The sequence below is a fragment of the Tyto alba genome, unplaced genomic scaffold (assembly GCF_018691265.1).
Source record: "Tyto alba isolate M040663 unplaced genomic scaffold, T.alba_DEE_v4.0 Super-Scaffold_7, whole genome shotgun sequence".
Lineage (NCBI taxonomy): Eukaryota > Metazoa > Chordata > Aves > Strigiformes > Tytonidae > Tyto > Tyto alba.
The window spans coordinates 13,012,635-13,033,666 of record NW_024881328.1 but is presented as its reverse complement, the minus strand read 5'-3'; the positions used below and the strand labels follow the sequence as shown (position 1 = coordinate 13,033,666).

Here is a 21,032-nt window from a genome sequence, read left to right as displayed (position 1 = left end):
TATAAAGCCGATCAGAAATAGGATTTATTTAAGAGAATAAGTCTACTCATCTTCACTCCTTATAGTTGAATTTTAAAGCTGATGAAAAGCTTTGAAATTGCAAATAAAAATGGCCAGATCTAATGAAGAGAGAAAAAAGGAAGGAGTGCTGCTCTTGCGTTGCTGCAGCTCCTTCCATCCGAGTAGATTTTCAGTGTCTAGAATTTCTACCTTTTTCTACAGTTGCCTTGAAGGTGAAGGGCAGTGACAGCTCAGGAGTGGATGGCATGTAAGGTTAGGTGGTAGGCTGGGGGAGGTAGCAGGGGCTCCAGGGGAGATAAGCCAGGTGTCCCTCAGGAACACTTTGCAAGTGTAGTTATACTGACAATGTGGTCCTTGTGTGGATGCAGTTTATATGGGCAAACTGTGCACCTGCAGCATAGATTTTCAATGCCTTCCTGCTGTCTCTATCATAACCTGTCTGCGTGGTTAATGCTAATTCACATTAAAGCTCTTTTATTTTCCTGTAAGATTGACCAGGCAGGAAGTGCTATGCCAGTCTGAAAAAATTCCTTTTTAAAGTAAGCTCTTAGTTCCTAATATAAGCCCATTTGGTCCGGTGTATTGCATTAATTCAGAAATGCGGAGCATTTAACTAAAATCCACTGTAGTGCTTGGGTGTACACGGCTGGGCTCATGTCTCCGTTTCATCCTAACCATGTTTATTCCATGGGTTTTGCCTAGAATTGCTCATTAACTGTGACTCTTCAATGTTACTACTTTTCAGACTAAAATGAAGATTATGTGAGCTAAGATTTGATGTAAAGTTATCTTTTTTTCCTGCACTCAGTACTTCATTTGAAACATCTTCTAGCGTCCTCTCCAGGCCCACAGCATAGCTAAAGGTCATAAAACAGGTGCCAAGGGAGCAGTACGACGTGCTGCAGTGTCTGTGTGCCCGTGGGAGATACATTCAAAACCTGCTTTTGCAGGGATCTTAGTGTGAACTCAGAGACAGAGTGGTAGACATCTTGTGTCCCAGGTTGGGACGGTGTTCCCCTCTAACAGGTTGTGTGAGTTAAAGGAGGTCTGGATGAGTGATGAGGAAAACTGCTGCACTGCAAAGGGAGTTCAAGTGTTCAGCATTTTTAGAAGTTCCTGCAAAGCCTTTAGTAGCTCCTGTGAATGTGCTCACCTTATTTCTGTGCAGGTATGTGGGCTCCAGAGTGCCTCTTACTAATTTATATTTCCATGGAAAGTGCCATTCATTATAACTTCTTGACTTTCTTTGGGATTGTACCTTTTATTTTTTTTCCCTTAATTGTTTTTGCTTGGCAATACCTGTTACCTTTTTGTCTTAGGTTTCTTTCTGCTCTTTGGCTCGCTTTTGCTTGCAGTGAGAATTAATCTCATGGGTTTTAATTTTCAGGAAATACTTCTTTTTAATCTCATTCCTATAGATTCCTGGCCTCTCTAATTGACTAATGGGCTCAGGGAGTTGTTTGTACTAGGTGACGAGTGGTGCTGGGTCTCCACAGCACATGGATTATTCTGTTTGCATTCTTGGCACGTTGCAGGGGAGCATTTGGAGCAGAAGGCTGTGATTGCCTCGTGGGTCACATGAAGGCTTTTTACTGTGTTCTAGGGGAGAAAATCAGGCCCTAAATTCAGATGAGACTGGTCTGTCAGTCTGCTAATCCTAATCTTTAGTTCTTTCCAGAAGCACATTTTCAGGGTTTGCTTTTCATGCTCCCTCATCCCTTAAAAGATGCAAGCTTTTTATCTGCCACATTGTTTGAGCAGCTCATTTGTTCTGTGCTATGGAAACCTGTTGCTATTGTTACTACTTTTATAAGATAATTTCCATCAGGAGCCTAGAACGGTGGCAAAATGTTGCTTTGTTTTCAAAGACAAATATTGTGTTTTAAGCTTCCTGTGCTGATTACTTCTGCGTCTGTCTCTCCTGGGTCCTGTTCCTATTTTTGTGTCTTCAGGTTCTTAAACCCCACTCATAGTATCAAAGTGCCTGTCTGGACAGAGAGCTGTGTATGGGCTTTCTGTTGGAGTAGATGTAAGCCATTACCATCCAGCAGCTGCTTAGCACAACTCATTGGAGAAGTGCTCTTGCAAGCTAGTCTGATGGTTTGAGATATGATTTATTTATTTATTATTTATTTCTTTCTTCTCTGATTTCAGATCTGTTTCAAGAGAGTGATACAGAAAGGTCTGGGATCATTAGAGAATATGAGGAGCCTTACAAATGTGACATACTGTCAGCAGCAGTAGTTGTGGCAGCTGCTGCCCTAGGCTGGGAGGGAGGAGTGAGGGCAATGGGAAGGCAATGCTGGCAGCCTGAGAGCAGGAGAGTTTTGCAGGGGTTGGTCTATTTTCATTTGGTCACCAAAGTACGAAAACTGCTGTAGTGTAAATGGGTCACACAGTCCTTGTTGGAGGGTGAGACTGATGAGTACAAGGGGCCAGAAATCCTATATTGTCCCCAACAATGGCCAATGAATTGCATTTTTTTTTTTTTCAAAACCTTGTAGGAGTGCATATTTAACTACAACTGACCATTAATGACTTATTCTTTCAGATTAGGTTTGCGAGTGCAAATGTGGCTTTTATTTTTAGGTGGCTTGAGGAAATATCTGGTGCTGACACCCCTTTTGCTGCTTTTTTTTGGGTCACAAGCTCAATTAATTGTTTGGCAGGATCTCAACTTCATGCTTTCTCAGGATGTTCATCAGTCTGTTGTCTGGAGAGGGTATTCTGTGGAAGGTAGCCAGAGGGCATTGCAGAGGCTGTGCATTGGGCTGGGAAACCCTGTTTGATAATTCACTTCTGAGGGTTGGCCTGAAATTGCAGTTGCATTTCCCTGAAGTTATAACTGGAGTTGTTCTCTGTACAGTGGTTTTCTCCATAACATAAAAGAATGAAAGCAATTAAACAACAGAGATAATAGTGAGAGAGCATGCTGATAACAAGATGACAGCTTTGACTAATACCTTCCACAGAGTTTTCCAGTGTTGGGAGGCTTGCTTTGTAGGCAGCTCTGTTTCTGCTCTGCTCCTCCTCCTTACCTGCTCAGTCTTATCTCTTCCAGGTGTTGGGGCAGTGACTGTTTGTCTGATACAACAGAGCCTCCGTTGCATTGGGGTCTACAGGTGCAACTGTGATATAAGGGACTTAAGAAGCATAATTTGTGTGTATTGTTGAGCCCTCTTTCAGACTGAGAGATGTATGCGTAGAAGAGATAAAATCTGTTTACAGATTGTGAGGTCTGTGGTTCACATGTGGTTACATGATACGGTGATAGAAGAGTGAGAGTTTTTGTGCAGGCAGATTTACTGACCTGGTTACTTGAACTGGCGCTGTCAGTGTTTTTATTAATTCTCTTATGCCTGGAAACACCGTAGGTGCCGATGAAAATGAGGGCTGGGTTCGGTCTGTGTTGCAAAGTGTTAGTAGCTGCCAGCGGTGTGGCCACACAGTACTTGCACAAGCTGCTATTATGTTGGCAACTGCAGACTTGAACTTTTTTGGATGGCATTTTTGTTATTTCCTAAGAGGGGATTTGACAGTCATTCCAGATCCTTCCTCCCCAGATGATGATGTGGTTGTAGGGCTGCTTTTCCAATTTGATGAGAAGCCAATGAGCAGCATTATGTGATGAGAGAAATAATTAGAGAACTGCCAAAGATCTTATTTGTACTTGTAAGAGAGGATAGTACTGAGGATGTTTGGTCTGTCTTACTCTGCTGCCTTCAGGACCTGCCAAGACAATATTTGAATTTGGCCCAAGGAGAGTGTTTTGCACTGCCACCTCCATACATCATTTAGGTGTACTTAGGATCTGTCCAGCTCAGACTTGTTTTGTTTTTAGAAACCACTGTGGACTTACTGCAGCGAAACTCTGGATCATATTTTGTGTTCCTCCTGTCTAGCTTTGTCCGCTGTTCTTTCTCTCTCCAATTACCTTGACACGTTACTGCAGAAGCTTTCCTATGGGCTGCTCCTGCCACTGGGGACTGCTATCAGTGTGTCTCACTGCTTCTCCATCCTTATATGACTACAAGCTCCCAGGCCTGTGGGCAGCCTTGCACAGGCAAAGCATCCTGTGCTGCTCCTGAGGAATGCCTGTGGCACATCCCCTTCAGGTGCTGGCTTCACTGGTGGTGAGCTAAAGAAGGTCAGATCTCCTTCACAAGTCCCTTGCACTCCTTCTGCCCCGGTAACAGCTGGCTGTCTGTGCAAAGTGATTATTCATGCATGCTAATGCTGGCAAGGGACCCCAGAGGTTTACAGGGAGCGCTTCAGTCGGGCTTCCTGCCAGCTCCATCATAACCCCAAATGACAGAAATGTCTCCCAGTAGAGGAGACAGGGGTGTGAACGGAAAGGGGTGAAGTGTTCCTGCGATGCACCCTGTCTTTATTGTTACTTAGACTTCTGGCTTAGTTAGGTCAACTTGGATCTTCATTTTATCGTTCTTTTTACCGTGCTGCCATATGTCTTTGCATCTCCAGCAAAGGAATGTTTTGTAGCCCTGGTTTGGTTTTGTGGGAAAGGGGAGCATGAGGAACATGCCTGTGGGAATGGAAGGAAACCATGCCATTGTGCCACTTAAGGTTTGACCTTATTACCACATAGACAGCTACTGGTTAGCTCCTTTGTGGTATTGCAAATAGGTTGATATTTTTGATGATTTTCCATGGAGATAAAGCTGGATGATTTGCGGGACTGCCTGCAAGCAAAGCAGGGGTCACTTCAGCAGTAGCACAGCAGGGACCTGTGAGGGTTTGAATTGCTCTGGACAGAAATGGCAAGAGGCAGCCAAGGGTAGCTGCTGGGGGCACATTACTGACCTCATCCTCAAACCAGTATTTCCTGAGCCTCATGCTTTCTTTGGAGTGTCTTGACCCGGGTAGCAAAGTGCTGATTTTGGGGGTGGTTTCTGGCTTTTTAGATTTGGGGGTTTTGTTGGTTTATTGTTTGGTTGGTGTTTTTTTTTTTTGTTTTTTTTTTTTTTTCTTCCCTTTTAGTCTTTACAACAAACTCTTATACTGCCTCTTCAAGTAGTATAATTAAATTGCAAAAACTGGAGTCCTAATTACCTTCTCCCATGTGAGAGTTGAGGAGCTCATCTTCAGAGAGAGGCTGTTGGCTGAGGTCCAAAAGAGACAAATCTCAGAGCAGAGACTGCATCTGTGTTGATATTTACTCTTATTAAGGATAATGGTCATTACCAAGTGATATCAGAGCAGGTTGCTCTCTGCAGGTTATTTTTGTCTGGCCATAAGTGAAGGCAGAAGGAAAAGCAGAACAGGTCCATCTCTGCCATACCTGTTTGTCTCCTTTTCTGTTTTTTTTCCAAATAATTGTTACTATAGTATCTGAGCTGGTGGGTCTGGCATATGCAAAGATCTGCACTGATTCATGAAAAAATTACTGATACGTATTTAGACACTTCCTGTTCTGGGAATTTGCTCCTCTTCCATCCCTTGCATCAGTGTGGATAGGTTGCGTAAACAGATTAAACTCCCAATGCAGTGGTGTAGAGAATCTGCCCGCTAAATGGTAAGAGACATACTGGAGCAAATTGCTGCTTTCTTTCCTGTGATAATGCATGTGTGTTCAGGCAGCTATGTGAATCTCTACAAATGGAGCAATCCTGAACGGAAGGCAGGCTTAGATCATGTTTCCCTCCAATGAAACAGCTGTTCTTATCTTTCTTTTTTTTAATAGAAACTCATGCAAACAGAAAATGAACTGGTAAGAATTGCTAGCTGCTTGCTCACAGGTACATCTCATTAATAATGTTTTGTAGCCTTTTTTCACTATAAACATTGCAGAACTTTTCTAATATGAGTATCTGGATCTCTAAGTGGCACATAAGGAAAAATTACTCTTTTTTTTTTTTTCCCACATGGTTTGAAGTTGCACCAAATTGGTGACAGAACTAGCAACAGAATTGTCTAGATAGCTGTTTTGATCCTCCACTGGTGCCAGAAAAATTGCACATCTTGGGGTTTGACAGACCCTGTTGCTAGAGGTAGGTTTCTGTATTACACTTGTTCTCATTAACCACCTAACATGTGTCTTGGGAAGGCTGATACGACCAAATACATGTGTATCTTGGAAACATTTGGCACTGTCTAAAAGAACATTTACAAATGTTGACAGTGGTGTGGGCTGACTTTAGTCAACTGTCTGGTAGTCAGCTTCAGCAAGGCCACAAGGGCTTCTCTGTGCCTCTAGATCTGTCTGGGGTAAAACAGGAGGATGATCTGAAACTGGTGCCTCCTCCTGAGATAACCTAAGCAACTCGAAGGTCAGGGTTAGCCCTTGGAACTGTTGGAGGACTGAAGGAGAGAGAAGACAGGCTGTTTCTGGCCCCTGGTTTTGATGCTGCAGACTTTCTGTACAAACTCCCCCTGGCAAACCAGCTTTTTGGCAAAACTCCAAATCCAGGCTATTTGTTTTGTAATCTAGTTTTGTTACAAGGAGATGTTCACTTTATTCAATGAACAGATGACTGTTTAGCTCCACCTTCCACTGCAGTCTGGGGAAAACAAGGATGAAGCAGACAACAGGAAAGTAACTTTCTTCTTGGACTCTGATCCCCCACCTCCTGGAGAAGCAAAGAAATCATTTATGGGTTACTGTAACTAGTTTTGACTATGATCTGAAAATGCAGAACTGACATGAGTTCAGTAAAACTTCAGATAAATATGCTTCTATACAATTGGGATTACAGGTGCTCCTTCCTGGTGAGGTAGTTGCATGCTTTGTTAGTTCCTTAAAATGCTCATTTCTGTCTTCAGTATAATATTCTGATTTTGATGCATGCTTCCGTAGCACACCCCTCCTGACTTCCATCTGTAATAAGCATTTGGGAAGCTTCCACAAAGACACACTCCTCATCTGCAGCACACTGCAAACTTACTGTTTGTTGTTCCTCACATTTGCAGAAAGACAGCTGGAGAACATTGGGAGAATTAGCACCAGTGCTGGCAGCAGCACTTAATTTGGTTGGGCTCTTGCAATCCTTGCTTGCATTTTGGTGTCTAATGTGTCTCTAATCAGTTTAAACTTGATAGGTTTTCAGTGTTTTCATTTTCTAAATTGATTTATTTGTGTAAAAGGTACAAGTTGTCCTCTGCTAGGAACAAGTTTCCAAGCTTTTAAATCTTGCTGTTTTGTCAATGCAAAGAATAGTCTTGTCAGTGTGAATCATCCTGTTCTCTTTGTAGTTGTACTGTTTCACTCATCTCCCCAGGTCTTTGACTGACTTCATATTCACTTCAGCTTGAAGGATCCTTATAGCTTCACTTCTGCGTTGTTTAGGACAGCAGCTGGGCCACGAAGACCCTTTACCTGCCCACCTAAGCAAATGTGTATGCAGTTTTCTCTCATGACTCTTCTCTCTTCTTCAGCTCAGCCTAATCTGGCGCTGGAAGCGATTCACTCTTGTTCTGTCTGAAAATCACCTCCATCAGATCTGTCTGCTGCTACATGCCTCCTTCAGGAGCTGTGGCAGATGGTCTTTACCTCCAGTTGTTAGGACACATCCCTCATACCTAGAGTGAATGGGGTTACTGGGTTCGGGGTCCAAAATTTGAATTGGTTTTCTGTTTTCTGCAGGACCTTTTTAAGGCTAGCCACTTGTGATCTGGGCTTGGAGATACCATGAAGACATTTCTCTTTGGTTTTGTGTTGTCTTCTGCCAGATATAAAACTGAACTGTTCTTTCTCTTTGCATCTTTTCACAAACAGTGCTCTTTGACCACCATCCAAACAGTAGCACAATCTTCTTGAAAACTTGACTTCCTAAATTTTATGTTAATCCCATGGTCAGAAGGTCTGCTGAGGTACTTGGACAAGCTAGAATGGGCTGCTTTTCTACTGGTTAGGGCCTGGCTTTGGGATGTGGTTTTAACACAGTTCACTGTGTCCTGACCAAGCAAACAGAGAAATTAAATTGGCTGATACAGCTTTCCACAGTGCTTGTCCCACAAACTTAGCTGAACAGCTTCTGAATTACTGTTAGTTGCAACTAATTGCTGATGAGGAAGCACAGCAGTGAGTTTTCAGAACTGAATGCATTTGATTTCCTTTCTTGTAACCATTTTTCTTCCAATATGTTTTTTGCAGTGATACTGAAAGCCGAAAATTATGCAAGAAGATGAAAGTAAATCCTAATTCAAAGGAGAAAGGAGTGGAATTACTCCATTATAAGTGAGTGCTGGGCTGGGATTTGTAGTTCTTAATTGTTGATGCCGCTGGTAGGGACCATTCATTCTCCTTGCAGCTCCATACTGCTGCAGCATGGAAGACTTCTTACTTTTCATCCTTTGACATGTGAAATTGATTGCTGTTTCTTCAGTTTGCAAGCAAGTGTTGTGACAGAAGCTGAGATAAATTTATTTTGCTGTTGAATAGAGTACACTAAAAGCATGAGCGGGACCTGGGAAAGGTGCTCAATGGACTAAAACTACCCAGTGCACTGGGCTGATGCCTGAGATTTGAGCTCTCTTGCTTTCTCTGTCACATGCCTGCTGGCATGTGCCTTGGGCAAGTTGCTTCACCTCTCTGTGCTTGCTTTTCTGACTCGAGATAGTACTTCATCAATTAAGCGGAGAAAGGCAAGTGTAGTGAGACAGCAAGAGATCTTCCTGGAAATAATAGGAGTGGGAGTACTGTTAAGTGTAAGAGGCACCAAGCAGCTGCATCTCCATCTCCAAAGATCATGCCTTAGTAAATATTCTTGTTAAACTGTTAAGGAGGAAAGTATTTACTAGAAAACCTGCTTGCTTTACATTCTGTTTTACCCCTTTTCCTTATTCTTTCCTACACCACCCTCCCCCCCACCCCCCCTTAAATTACTGTACTGTTAATTCTACTTAGTTCTGTGGCTTCAGCAGGATAATGTTATTTTGGTTAGTGAGAAGTGAGGAAGAGCAGCTGTATGATTTCCAGCAACGTTACTGTAAGTTAACACTATTCCCCACTCCTTGTTCAACAGGGACGGTGCATTTCATACTGAATATAACAGAGCGGTCACATTGAAGGTAAATTTAAATATCTGATTATTATTCTTTTGGTTTTGCTAGATACGGGGGAGACATTTGTGGATTAAAAACAGGTGTTGGTACTTTTTCATGCTGAAGGCCTGAAAGGGAGGGGGTTAATCTTCATAAACAGCTGTCAGAATGACCTAAAGGTGTGTGTACATGTCTGCCAACCACAGATCCAAGAAAACTGTGTATTATTAAAAAGATTAAACCCATGTTGAATTGTAATGTAAATAGTGAGTTAACTTGCAGGCTGGTAACAAGCAGGAATTCTCTTTTTTTGTTTACAAGGTGCTATTAATAGCAATATAACTGAAAATATTAGCTGATACTGCATTTTGATAAGGTTTTTAGGTTGTGTATTTATAAACTTGAGAGCTGTGTCCTTATATTTTATTTGGATTATGGAACCACAGTTCCTATGGATATTCCCTGAGCACAGCAGGGATAAAATGACCTTCCTTCTTCTTCAAACCTTGACACAAAGCAACAGGAAGCAATGTTCTGTGAGGGCAATGGAGGGAAGAAGACATGAAACGTGAAATAAATGTGCAGATCTTGAGGATTATGGAAATGGTGAACTAAAAACACAGTAAGCAGGTGAAAGTGTGCAACCTTCCTCTGCAAAGCCCTGGGAGTATCATCAAGTGAGGCTGCAGCCCTCTGACTTGCTTTCCAGAAATGCATTCTGTCCAGCTCTGATGCCCTGTTCCTGTTTCTTTTCTTCCTCCAGCAAACCTGGACTCTGTACCATTGCTGGTCTTGTGGAGGCTTGATGACACCACCCCAGGCTGACAGTTACATTTTCTTCCCCTTTCTGGCTTGTTCAGGGACTTAGCCTGGGATGGAGGAAAGCCTGTGTGAGATGTTACCTGAGTCTGTCAGAGTGGCCATTCCTAAGTGCACTTGCTCTGGGACCTTCCTTTTAGAGCCAGAGCTGTTGTGGGGTAGCTGATGGGGGGCCTCTCTTGGAAGCGCACCATTCAGCCTGCACTTGGCGTCATCATGAAGGATTCGCCTGAGGTGAGGGGAGTAGGACTCTGTATCTTCCCCTCTCCTGAAGTAAAAATCTTTCCAGGCACTAGGAAGGGCAATGTTGGATACCCAGCCTAATCAGCAAGTGCCTGAAGCTCCTTCTGTGCTTTGTGAGGAGATCCACCTGGTGAATTTTTTTTCCCTTCTTGTGGCTGGTGGGGTGAGGGAGACTTGTTAGTTGCCTCAATTTGGGTGGTCTGAACAATGCATGACATGCCTTTCCTGCCCTCCATAAAATGCTGCAACCAGGAATTAGTGCTGTGACTCTTCCTTACAGATTGGATCATCTGGAAAGCACCTGCAGAGCCCCAGGGAGTGTTGGGCTGAGAGGCAATCATAGCACAACAGGAATCGTACCATTTAGTCCTTCAGTTGCTGTTTGGTGATGAGCATTTCCCCCCTTCCTTTTTTTCTCTGTCTTCTGGGAAGAAGGAAGCAGCATCCTGTGGACAGGGATATGGGATTCCATTGCAGGTGGAATAGGGTTTTGAAGCTCCCTCACTCTAGGAGCTGTTGTCTTTCTTAAATTAACTGCCTCTCTGAAACCAGCTGCTAATGCTTTGCAGGTTGGACAGTGCATCAAGAACTCAGCTGAATGCTTACTTGTTCACTTCTCACAGCTGCCTGAATATTTTCTGTATTTCTCCCTCTATACCACTTCTCCCTGTTCTCTTCTGTTGAGACAGTGACCTTTATTTCTTTCTCAGCTGTGTTTGTCAGGATTCTCCCAGTACATTACAAACAGCAGCAGAACAACACAATTACACAGCGTATCATATTCGTTTTACGGACAGGTGGACGCACTGAAGAACAGGGAGATTAAAGGATTTGTTTCATATCATTCATATCATTGTGGCAATAAAACCCGGATCTTCTTTCCAGGCATCCAGTAGACATATTAATATATGTATGACATTTTGGAGAATGATACACAGCTCTGAAGAACTGTAAAAGGATTCTTCTGAAGTAGTCTGCAATTTCATTGATGTGGCTGATCCAGCTGATAGTGTACTTCTTTTCTTAAGAAAAGATTTTCATTTCTTAAAGTAACTAAATCCTTGTGTAATTAGCAGAGATGCCCCTGTGGTTTGCTGTTAGAAGAATGGGGAATAAAGGATAGCTCAGTGTTCACAGTGGGGGGAAGTTAGTTAACAGTCAGAACCTCCTGCTGCTGAGACCTGTGTTAGGAGCTGAGCTGTTTGGGGTACCGGGTAAAGGTGGGTGGACTGCAAGATAACAAAGGTCAGTGATGCAAAATTGTTAGGAGTAGTTTTTAAAAAGTATTTCGAACTCTTTGCAGAAGAGCTTAGGTTCTCACGATGCCAAGTGGCTTGTCAATACGATAGTAGGAACCTGTGCAGTAATGAACATGAGAGGGAAGGAAAGGACACAGCTCCAACTATGCTGGAGTGATACAGAGTGTTGTAATGGGTTTTGGATTACCAGTCAGGACAGTCAGCTTGAAAATATTGGTCCTGTGTTTGACAGTATTTAAAAGTCAGATGATTAGGAAAGGTACAGAGAATGGAAGAGGAAATGTTCTACCATCAGAGTCCATTAGATTCCTTTATCTTGTGTCTTATATGTGATTCTGGTTGCTCCATCAAGTGAAAAGTGTGGAAGTACTGCTGAAGGGCAGTGAGGATGATCAGAGGTACAGATGGCTTGAATATTTGTATGAAGATTCTTGGGCTTGGAAAAAAGAACAACTGGAGATTACAATAGATATTTGTATCACTGAGTAGCTTGAAAAAGGGAATTATTACCTATTTCTTTTCTCCAAGCTTGTATGCAAACAGTGGCATTTTGGGATGGCTGATTTCAAACAACCGTAAAGTTTAAAAAAAAAGTTGTGGAACTTGTAGCTACGTGTTGTGAAAGCCAATAGTTTAGGAGTCTTAAAACCAGTTTTAGATAGTCATAAAGGATAGATCCATGGATAGTTAGCAAACACAGAGGTCCAAATACAACAGCTGGTACAGAGTCCATAAGCTTAATTACTTTTTCTCAAAAATTGAGAGCATATACCAGTGTATGCTATGTAACAATGGTACTAGTACAGTTTTTCCCCCAGCATCTGTAGTCAGCTGCTGTTGGAGACCTAAGCTTAGATCAGTCTTTGATCTTAACTGATATGTCTGTACATGCCGCGATTGAGAGACGGAGACCCAGCTCGATGCAAGTTAGGATCTACTTTATTGAACACAACAACCAATTTTATATTCCAAACAGACAAAGAGAGACACGTGTTTTAAGCTGATTGGCACAATGGTTAATCACCTAATACATATTACAAAAGTTGAGCTCATGATTGGTCAGCTTGACTTTTTCTGCAGTTAATTTTCTGCTAGCTCACAGCATTCTTCTCCTTAACGACTTCTACTCCTGTTTCTATAGCACGTGCTTATCTTTAGTTACGAAACCAGCCCTCCTGGAAGAAATCGTCCTTAGCCCCAGGGGTGTAACAGTTTGCTTACAGAGTATGCAAATTACGAGACGCCAAGTTGAGCACGTCCTTGCTGCTAGAAGGAGAGACCAGGCTGCCCCCGACATCTCCCCCTTCTTGTTGCACAATAAGGACCCTTTTCACTGAACTGGCTATCAGGTTCTGCACACACTGCAAAAAACAGGGTAAACAAAGTAACAAAAGAATAAAAACGACTAAAGCATACACAATCATTTTTACAAGGCTTCTCAACCATCCTGATAGGCTTACTGTCTATCAAAGAACAATTCAGAAAATTAAAAACATATAAAGCTTTCTGAAGGCGTTCCTCGGGGGTAACGGTCCCTATTCCCCCTTTTTGTTGTTGCAATAAGCGTTTCAGAGACTGATGAGAGCGTTCAATTAAGGATTGGCCCGTGGGGGAATGAGGGATACCCGTAATGTGGTTGATCCCCCAAGAACTCAAAAACTTTTTAATTGCAGTTGAAATATATGCAGGGCCATTGTCAGTTTTAATTTGAGAAGGTATGCCTAAAGTGGCAAAAGCACGCAGCAGATGTCGTTGAACATCGCGCGCCTTTTCGCCAGTATGACAAGAGGCAAATAATGCCCCAGAAAAGGTATCAATAGAGGAGTGAATATATTTTAAGTGACCAAACTCCGAAAAATGAGTGACGTCGGTTTGCCAAAGTTGCAAACTTTGCAATCCTCTAGGATTAACTCCTCCTGCTATTGTAGGAAATGAGTGCCTTTGACAATCGGGACACACAGCAACTATACTGGTTGCCTGCTGAGTAGTAAGGCCAAATTGTCGCTTAAGCCCACCAGCATTTTGGTGAAAGAAAGCGTGGCTGAGTTTTGCTTGTGCTATGCGGTCTGGCAGTACCTGTACCGGTAATGTAAGCAGGTCAGCTTGCCGGTTCCCTTCCGCTATAAAGCCAGGTAAGGAAGTGTGAGATCTGACATGCATAATGAAATAGGAATGAATGCGAGAATCTAAAAGAAAAATAAGTTCCTGTAACAAAGCAAATAATGCAAAATGTGAGACATTTCGTAACACAGACGCCTCAGCTCGTTCAACAATCCCTGCAACATAAGCTGAAATCAGTGATGATATTAAGCGGTGTAGACCATTTTCTAAAGGCTCGGACGACGGCAGTCAGTTCCACGATTTGGGGGGAACCCGGCACTGTCTTTATATCCGATTCCCATTGTTTGCGCTGGTCGTCCCACCAGAGGATAACAGATTTGTGGGACTTCCCAGATCCATCTGTAAAAACAGTAAGAGCTTGCAAAGGTTGGTCACTCCTCTTTGGTCTAGGTACAAGCTGGAAATTAGCATTAAACAATTTATGAGAAGGTGGGTGAGAAGTAAGTTGGCCTGTATAACCAGCTATCGCTATACTGAAGGCTTCCGATTGTTGGTGAAGCCACTGCAAATAATCACTGACCATAGGCAAATAAATACAAGTGAAGTCCATTCCAGACAACATTAACAAGCGCCGCCTGGCACGGACAATCAAGGATGCAAACATTTCATGCTGTGTTGAGATGGTTTTCGTGGGTTGATTCGGTAAAAATACCCATTCAATGATAAGCAACGGGTCAGACTCCTGCAAGTCCCATTGAAATATCAAGGCATGAGGCTGTCGAGCAGGATTCAAAATGATTAAAAGGAAAGGTAACTCAGGGGCATATCGATGTGCCTGTCTTAAGGTAATAGCTGTAGCAACTTTTTGTAAGGAATCAACAGCTGCAGGGTTGAGAGCGCGAGGGGAACATAAGTCTGTGCTCCCCTTAAGCAGGTCGAATAAAGGACTTAAATCTGCATTGGAAATTCCTAGCAAAGGTCGGACCCAATTAATTGTTCCCAACAACTTCTGCACATCATGCAAAGTCCTCACATCTGCTTGAATTAGTAAAGGCTGTGGGACTATAGTTTGAGCCCGTATGCGCCAGCCTAGATATTTCCATGGTGGTATTTTCTGAACCTTTTCCGGCGCAACACAAAGACCTGCTGAATTAACAGCAGTTATGACAAGGGCTACAGCTTCCTCCATGACTTCGTGATGTTGTGCTGCCACTAGAATATCATCCATATAATGGTACAATAAAACGCAGGGCATCTTTGTTCTAACAGGGCTAAGGACCTTGGCTACATACCATTGGCATATTGTGGGACTGTTTTTCATTCCTTGTGGTAGCACAACCCACTGATATCTCTGCAATGGAGCTTGCATGTTGACGCTTGGAACTGAAAAAGCAAATTTAGGAGAATCTTCTGGATGCAAAGGGATATTAAAAAAGCAGTCCTTGAGGTCAATGACTGTCAGAGACCAGTCCCGGGGGATCATTGTGGGAGAAGGGAGCCCTGGTTGCAGGGCTCCCATGTCTTCCATAGCGTCATTAATTTTTCTGAGGTCATGGAGCAGGCGCCACTTGCCAGTTTGTTTTTTAATCACAAAAACAGGTGAATTCCAGGGGCTTACAGAGGGCACAACATGTCTTTTGGATAACTGTTCATCAACTAATTCTTCCAGGGCGCGAAGCTTTTCCAGCGGAAGGGGCCATTGATCCACCCAGACAGGGGTATTAGTTTTCCAGGTTAATCTCAGGGTGTCGCGCACCTCAATGGCCCCTCCTAAAAATGCGTTTGAATAGCCATTCCCCATTGTGACAGTACATCACGTCCCCATAAGATCATAGGCACAGGTAGCACAAAGGGCTTAACAGAGGCTACATGACCCTCCTAAAAATGCGTTTGGAGTCCCCTCCCCCATTGCGACTCCCATAGCGAATACTGTGTGGGGGTTAACAGCAACTGTGCGACAGATTTGAGATCATGCGGAGTCATGACATAAGTATCTAAGACAGAAGATAACAAACTCGCGAAATATGGGGAAGAGAGGCCATGCTCGGTAACAGTACGGCGCAACTCCTTCACCACAGGGAAGGATAATGCCTCCCATTGAGCCCCCCTCCCCTGATAGATAACAGGAGCGACTATTTTTTTCGCAAGTTGCAAGTCCCCCTCTTTCAGAGCTTGTCGTTTAATATTTGCCCATACGTCCTGGGGATCGGGAGGGTAGAGATCTGGCTCCTCCTCTGGGTCCACTGGTCCTGGATCAAAAGGATCATCTTCTGGGGGGTACTTGGCGGCACCCACCTCAAGAGGCTCCGAGGTCTTCTTATCGACCGGGGGACCTTTCCTGTCTTTAGTGTCTTTATTCTTAACGGTCTCCTGAGCCTTCAGAGTTTCAAAGATAGTCCTCCACCACGGGAGCATGCGCTGTGCTTCAGCATTCCCTGTTGTAGCCGCGTCCCACAGCTTAACCCCCACGTCATCCCAAAGCTCAGTCGTTAATATACTGGAAGCAGTTACAGTGGGGATTTTCACTTGTACCCACTTGAGCATAACCTTAAGATCTTGCCCAGAGAGATTCTTTTCATATTTTTCAAGAAGGGCTTTCATAAGTTCGTACACGTCCCTCTCTGGGGAAGACACCTGACTTCCCATGTCTCCCACAGCTCACCTCACAACTCCGGAGGGATTCTTAATGCCGGCTCCTGCTTCCTTTCAGCAGCTCATTCAAAGTTCTGTGGGACTCGCAGCATGCCACGCAGATAGGTGGTTCTTAATCCCGAATCACATCGGGGTCACCAATTTGCCGCGATTGAGAGACGGAGACCCAGCTCGATGCAAGTTAGGATCTACTTTATTGAACACAACAACCAATTTTATATTCCAAACAGACAAAGAGAGACACGTGTTTTAAGCTGATTGGCACAATGGTTAATCACCTAATACATATTACAAAAGTTGAGCTCATGATTGGTCAGCTTGACTTTTTCTGCAGTTAATTTTCTGCTAGCTCACAGCATTCTTCTCCTTAACGACTTCTACTCCTGTTTCTATAGCACGTGCTTATCTTTAGTTACGAAACCAGCCCTCCTGGAAGAAATCGTCCTTAGCCCCAGGGGTGTAACAGTTTGCTTACAGAGTATGCAAATTACGAGACGCCAAGTTGAGCACGTCCTTGCTGCTAGAAGGAGAGACCAGGCTGCCCCCGACATGTACATACGTTGCTTTAGCCACACCATGTCCTAATCCTCAATAGTGCTATAAGGCCAGGCTGTATTTATCACATGATGAAGCCTTTTCTGGGGGATAAAGTACAGGGAGAGTTTTACTCTCCTCCTAAAATGGAGAAAACTCATTAAAGTACAAATCTGTTCAGTACTAGCAAGGGGAATAGACTAACCCAATCAATTGGTCCTGCTCTAAACTCTGAATCCTTTTCAAGTTTGCTGTTGCAAGAAGTGTGTATGTGAAATCAAGGGAAGTCTTTTTATTAGCATCCCTACTGCATTATACTTCAAAGGAGTGAGAAGTACAGGGATGTGTTTCTGTGTGTGTGTGTATATTTATTTTTTTCCAGGTTAAAACCTGTGATATAGGTATATGATAGCCAGCTGTTGTGCTCTTAATTTGCTTGCTTTTAGCAGCATAGGCTGGATGAAGTTGTCCTGTATTCAACTGAACTGACATTTAAGGTTCAAAGCTGTCACAGGGGTTTGGGCAGCACGTTAAAGCGCAGCGTGGCTGTCAGTGCCGCAGGGTCAAAGCAGGTCCTGACCATGGCATGGCAGGACAGGAGTGTAGCTGATTCTTCAGCCTTGGGGTTGCTGTGGCCTGGACCTTGCTCTGGTCTCTAACCCAGCAGCCTGGGGACCAATGCTGTTCTGTGTTCAGGTGCTGTGGTTGGTTTGCAGGGTTGCCTTTCCTATTTAAAGGCGCACAGGAAGTTCTCTTCACCGCGTGGAGTAATGAGTGCAAGGCAACGTACTGCCTGCTCCCGCCAGAAGACATTACGTACCTAATTTTTTCTGTCTTGGCTGAGGGGAAGAGGCTGGATGAATTAAATCTCTTTAATGCCCCATTCTCTATCCACATCTGTTTCTACATGACTGAGCTTGGCATGCAGGAATTCTTGAAACTAGCAGAGTCAATTGTACTCATTAGCTGTTTAAAATGTCGACCCCTCTCTCCTCCTCTCCAGTGTATAGTTGAGGTCTGTGCAGACTGAAAGTCAGCAGAACTTGATGTAGTTTTCCTAAATGTAGAATGTGTCCGCTGTTTTGTCCTCTTCTCTCCTTTCCCCATATATTATCAAGTCTTCTTAGGGCATCGTTTGGGATGTTAATTTCTCTAGGTTTAGAGCTTTTTACAACTGCAACTCCATTATAAATGACTTGATTTTATTTTTTTTTTCCCTAGCTAGCTGCTTTGTCTGCTAATGCCATATTAAAACAGATTTCTTCTCCTTGAATTGTTTGCAGTCCCAACACTACTACCTCACCCCTTAGGTCTTCTTACTGTATACATTAAGTTCTTTGCTTGCTGCCTAGTGACTAATATATGCTGCCTCTTGTGATAAGACAAATCTCCTCAATATTAACTGTGCAAGTAGACAGAAACATAAATGCAATAAATGGATCCTTCTGTAAGCTCTTGAATCCTCACAAGCGTTGCAGTACCAACTGAGATGCAGGAAAATGAGCTGACCTCCACTATCTGTTGATAAGCTGTTGGGATGTTGTACCAGAGCAGCCGTACCAAAGGCAGAGGTGACAAAAGTGTCTCCGGGGCTGTTGCAGTGGCATGTGTCACCAAGCATGCTGATAAACCTGCTCTTGAGAAGATGGAGTACAAACCTAGGCTTTTAGATAGATATTCTTGGTGTGTGTTAGCATATACTCAGCTCTGCTCTTCAGTCACAAACTGCTTTGGCAAAATATCCCATGGGCTGAAAAAGGCCTTAATGAGGGTTTTCTTTGCTCCAACTTCAAGTAAGTTCACTTAGTGCTGTGGCAGCATCATCCACTCATACATTGAAGGAAGCTTCTTGGGGACCTCATTATGTTACAGGTGTGGCAGAGATCCTGTTTGGGGGTGGACACGTACCTACAAACAATGCCACAGAGAAAGAAACAGGGTCAATCTGAGTGGTGAATGAACACAGAATACTAAGTATGATGTTTCCTAGAGCAGAGACATCCAAGGATGACAGTGATCAAGCCTGTGCTTCTATGTAAAGCTGGAAATGCGGGGCAGTGTGACTGCTGGAATCCATAGAGAGCATCTCATTGACTTCAGAAGGCTGGAGTTTCACTCAGGCTGAAATCAGAACCATCAGAGAGAATATCTGTGGTCTGCTGAAATGGATTGTTGATTATATGTCAGTTGGGTGAAGCATTTATAAAGTATGCATGCATGTGTACTGAGCTTGTTGAATGTGGGAGCTGCAGAATTACACGGTCTCGTATTTCCCACTTCTCTTGTCACGTTTGCTTCTTACTTTCCTACTTAAAAATCTGTTGAGTGCAGTTTCTAGGTAGATGTGTCATGGAGGGAACTATTGGTGGATTATTCTTCCTTTGACCAAACAAACAGTTTGATCTTTAAGTATGGAGTTCACTGCTTTTTCTCACGGCGAGTATCAGTGTGTCTTCCAACTAGTCCTACTGCGTTCAGAGGTTACTCAGATATGGTGAAGGGCATGGGAACCTGCCCTCTACATAAATAGAAATCTTTCCTGCTAAGAGGGGAGTAGCTGTGGAAGTATTGCAGGTCTGGTACCATTGAAAGAGCTCTCTGAAGGATCCTTGAAGCTACTGTCTGTGCTGGTCTACTTCCACACTGTTTTCCCCAGTTTTATAGTGGAAATGGGAACTGGTAAGTTGGGATATCAGTTATGAGGAAGGTACACACCCATGTATCATTTGATTCTGCAATAGAAGAGTTGTGTTTGTCTGCATTAGAGCATATGAGTATGAGCAGAAAAGCAAAGGCACTAATTGGATGGGGTTTGTGTGACAGCATGGATTTGAGGTTGGATGCCTTGTGCTTTCCATTAATTTTGCTTTAAAAGCTTTTTTCCCTGTCTATTACAGTCCATGGTGGCCTTTCTCAAGGATCCAGAAGGTGCTCCACTATGGGAGGAGGATCCTGAAGCCAAAGATGTTGTGCATGTTGACAGTGAAAAGGTACATTAGCTGGATAGATGTTCTATGTTTTATAAATATATGGGATGAAGGGACTGTGTATGTTTTGTGCTAACTCTTAATGAAGCACCAGTATTTCCTTTCTTTGGGAGGGAAGTTTAAAACACTCAAGTTTGTGGATTGTGATAACTATAGAGTAAAGTCTCCTGCATCCCACCTTCCTCTCCCCTACATGTGGTCATGATATTAGTCTGCCAGTTACATGGCAAGTATCAAAGCATTGTGGATGGTGTGACAGAAGAGATCTATTTGTTTCAGGAAAGTGTAGCAGCTTGCAAGATGCAGTCACTGCAGGAAACAATTAGGAGGTAAAATGCTTCTCTTAAAACTGCAGGTGGTTGTAAAACCTTGGGTTCCCTCATGCCTGAGGTTGTCTCAGGAAGTCTGGAGCAGGATCCAGATCTTGAGTGATTTAACCTGTACAGTAACTGTCCTCTCAGTGTGAAGTGGAAAAGCAGTGAATACAATGAAACTACCTTAAAAAGCCAGTGCCACCACAGAGCTACCCATTATATTCTCTCTAATATAATCAGCTTGATCTTTTGTATTAGTTTTCTAGTCTGTACATTTTTAAAACTTTAAGTGATTGGACCCTAGCTGGTATTTTGTAAAGGGCCTTTTCAATTTTCTAGCTTTCATTTTTAATATTAGAAACAGTTATTTTGACATTCAGTTTTTGTAGAAAGATTAATTTTTAATGTTCACCTTCTGTACTCTATTACAAGCCTTCCAAGGGTTGCATTCAATTTGAAAACTTCATTGGTTTCTCAATCATGCTGGTACTGAAAAATCTTTTCTTCTGGCTTCGAAAAGGTTTCATAGTGTGGAAACGGAACTTGTTTTGTTTATTATTGAGTCTAACTTTTTGAATAGATTTTTGAATGGGTCAGGGAAGAAAAAGCTTCCAGTTAGAGATTCTGCACTGAGAATAAACCAAGCCATGCAACTTCCACATCTCAACAGTGAAGATACTGGTCTAGGATATTTAGCAGATGCTCAAATCTATAATAAATTTTTCTATCTCCTCTCAAGTTAAAATTGATAAAGGAGAAGAAACTCAAGTCCTTGTCTGTTAGGAAAGATGACCCTTCTTTCCTCAGATACATTGGCCTATATTCTATGAATACATATATTAACTTTTTAAAGTTATAACGCAAATAATAAGAGATATTATTGGGTATAGGTATGTTTTTATTTTCTTTGGTTCATTCACTAGGAATTGAGAAGGCTTCTGAAGAAGGAAGACAAACCCCTTCTGATGATGTTCTATGCCCCATGTAAGTAACCCAGCATGTCCTGTCACCTCTCTTTTCCTTCTCCACTGAGAGATGTTCCAAGTCTGTCTAGAAGCCTCACCTGTGCTTCACTAATACCATCTTGTCCCACCTTTGTCAACTCCTTCTGTTCTGCCTGTTTGTCCTCAGTTTTCCCCTAG

General features: G+C 43.0%; 1 protein-coding gene across 1 annotated transcript in view; it reads left to right on the top strand.

The window, feature by feature from the left end:
- PDIA5 (protein disulfide isomerase family A member 5) overlaps positions 1-21,032 on the top strand; it is a 128,451-nt gene that overhangs the window by 41,386 nt on the left and 66,033 nt on the right. Inside the window, 4 exon segments of the mRNA XM_042784401.1 lie at positions 8,132-8,215; positions 9,003-9,048; positions 19,487-19,579; positions 20,814-20,874. Coding sequence (XP_042640335.1) covers positions 8,132-8,215; positions 9,003-9,048; positions 19,487-19,579; positions 20,814-20,874 — 284 coding nt within the window.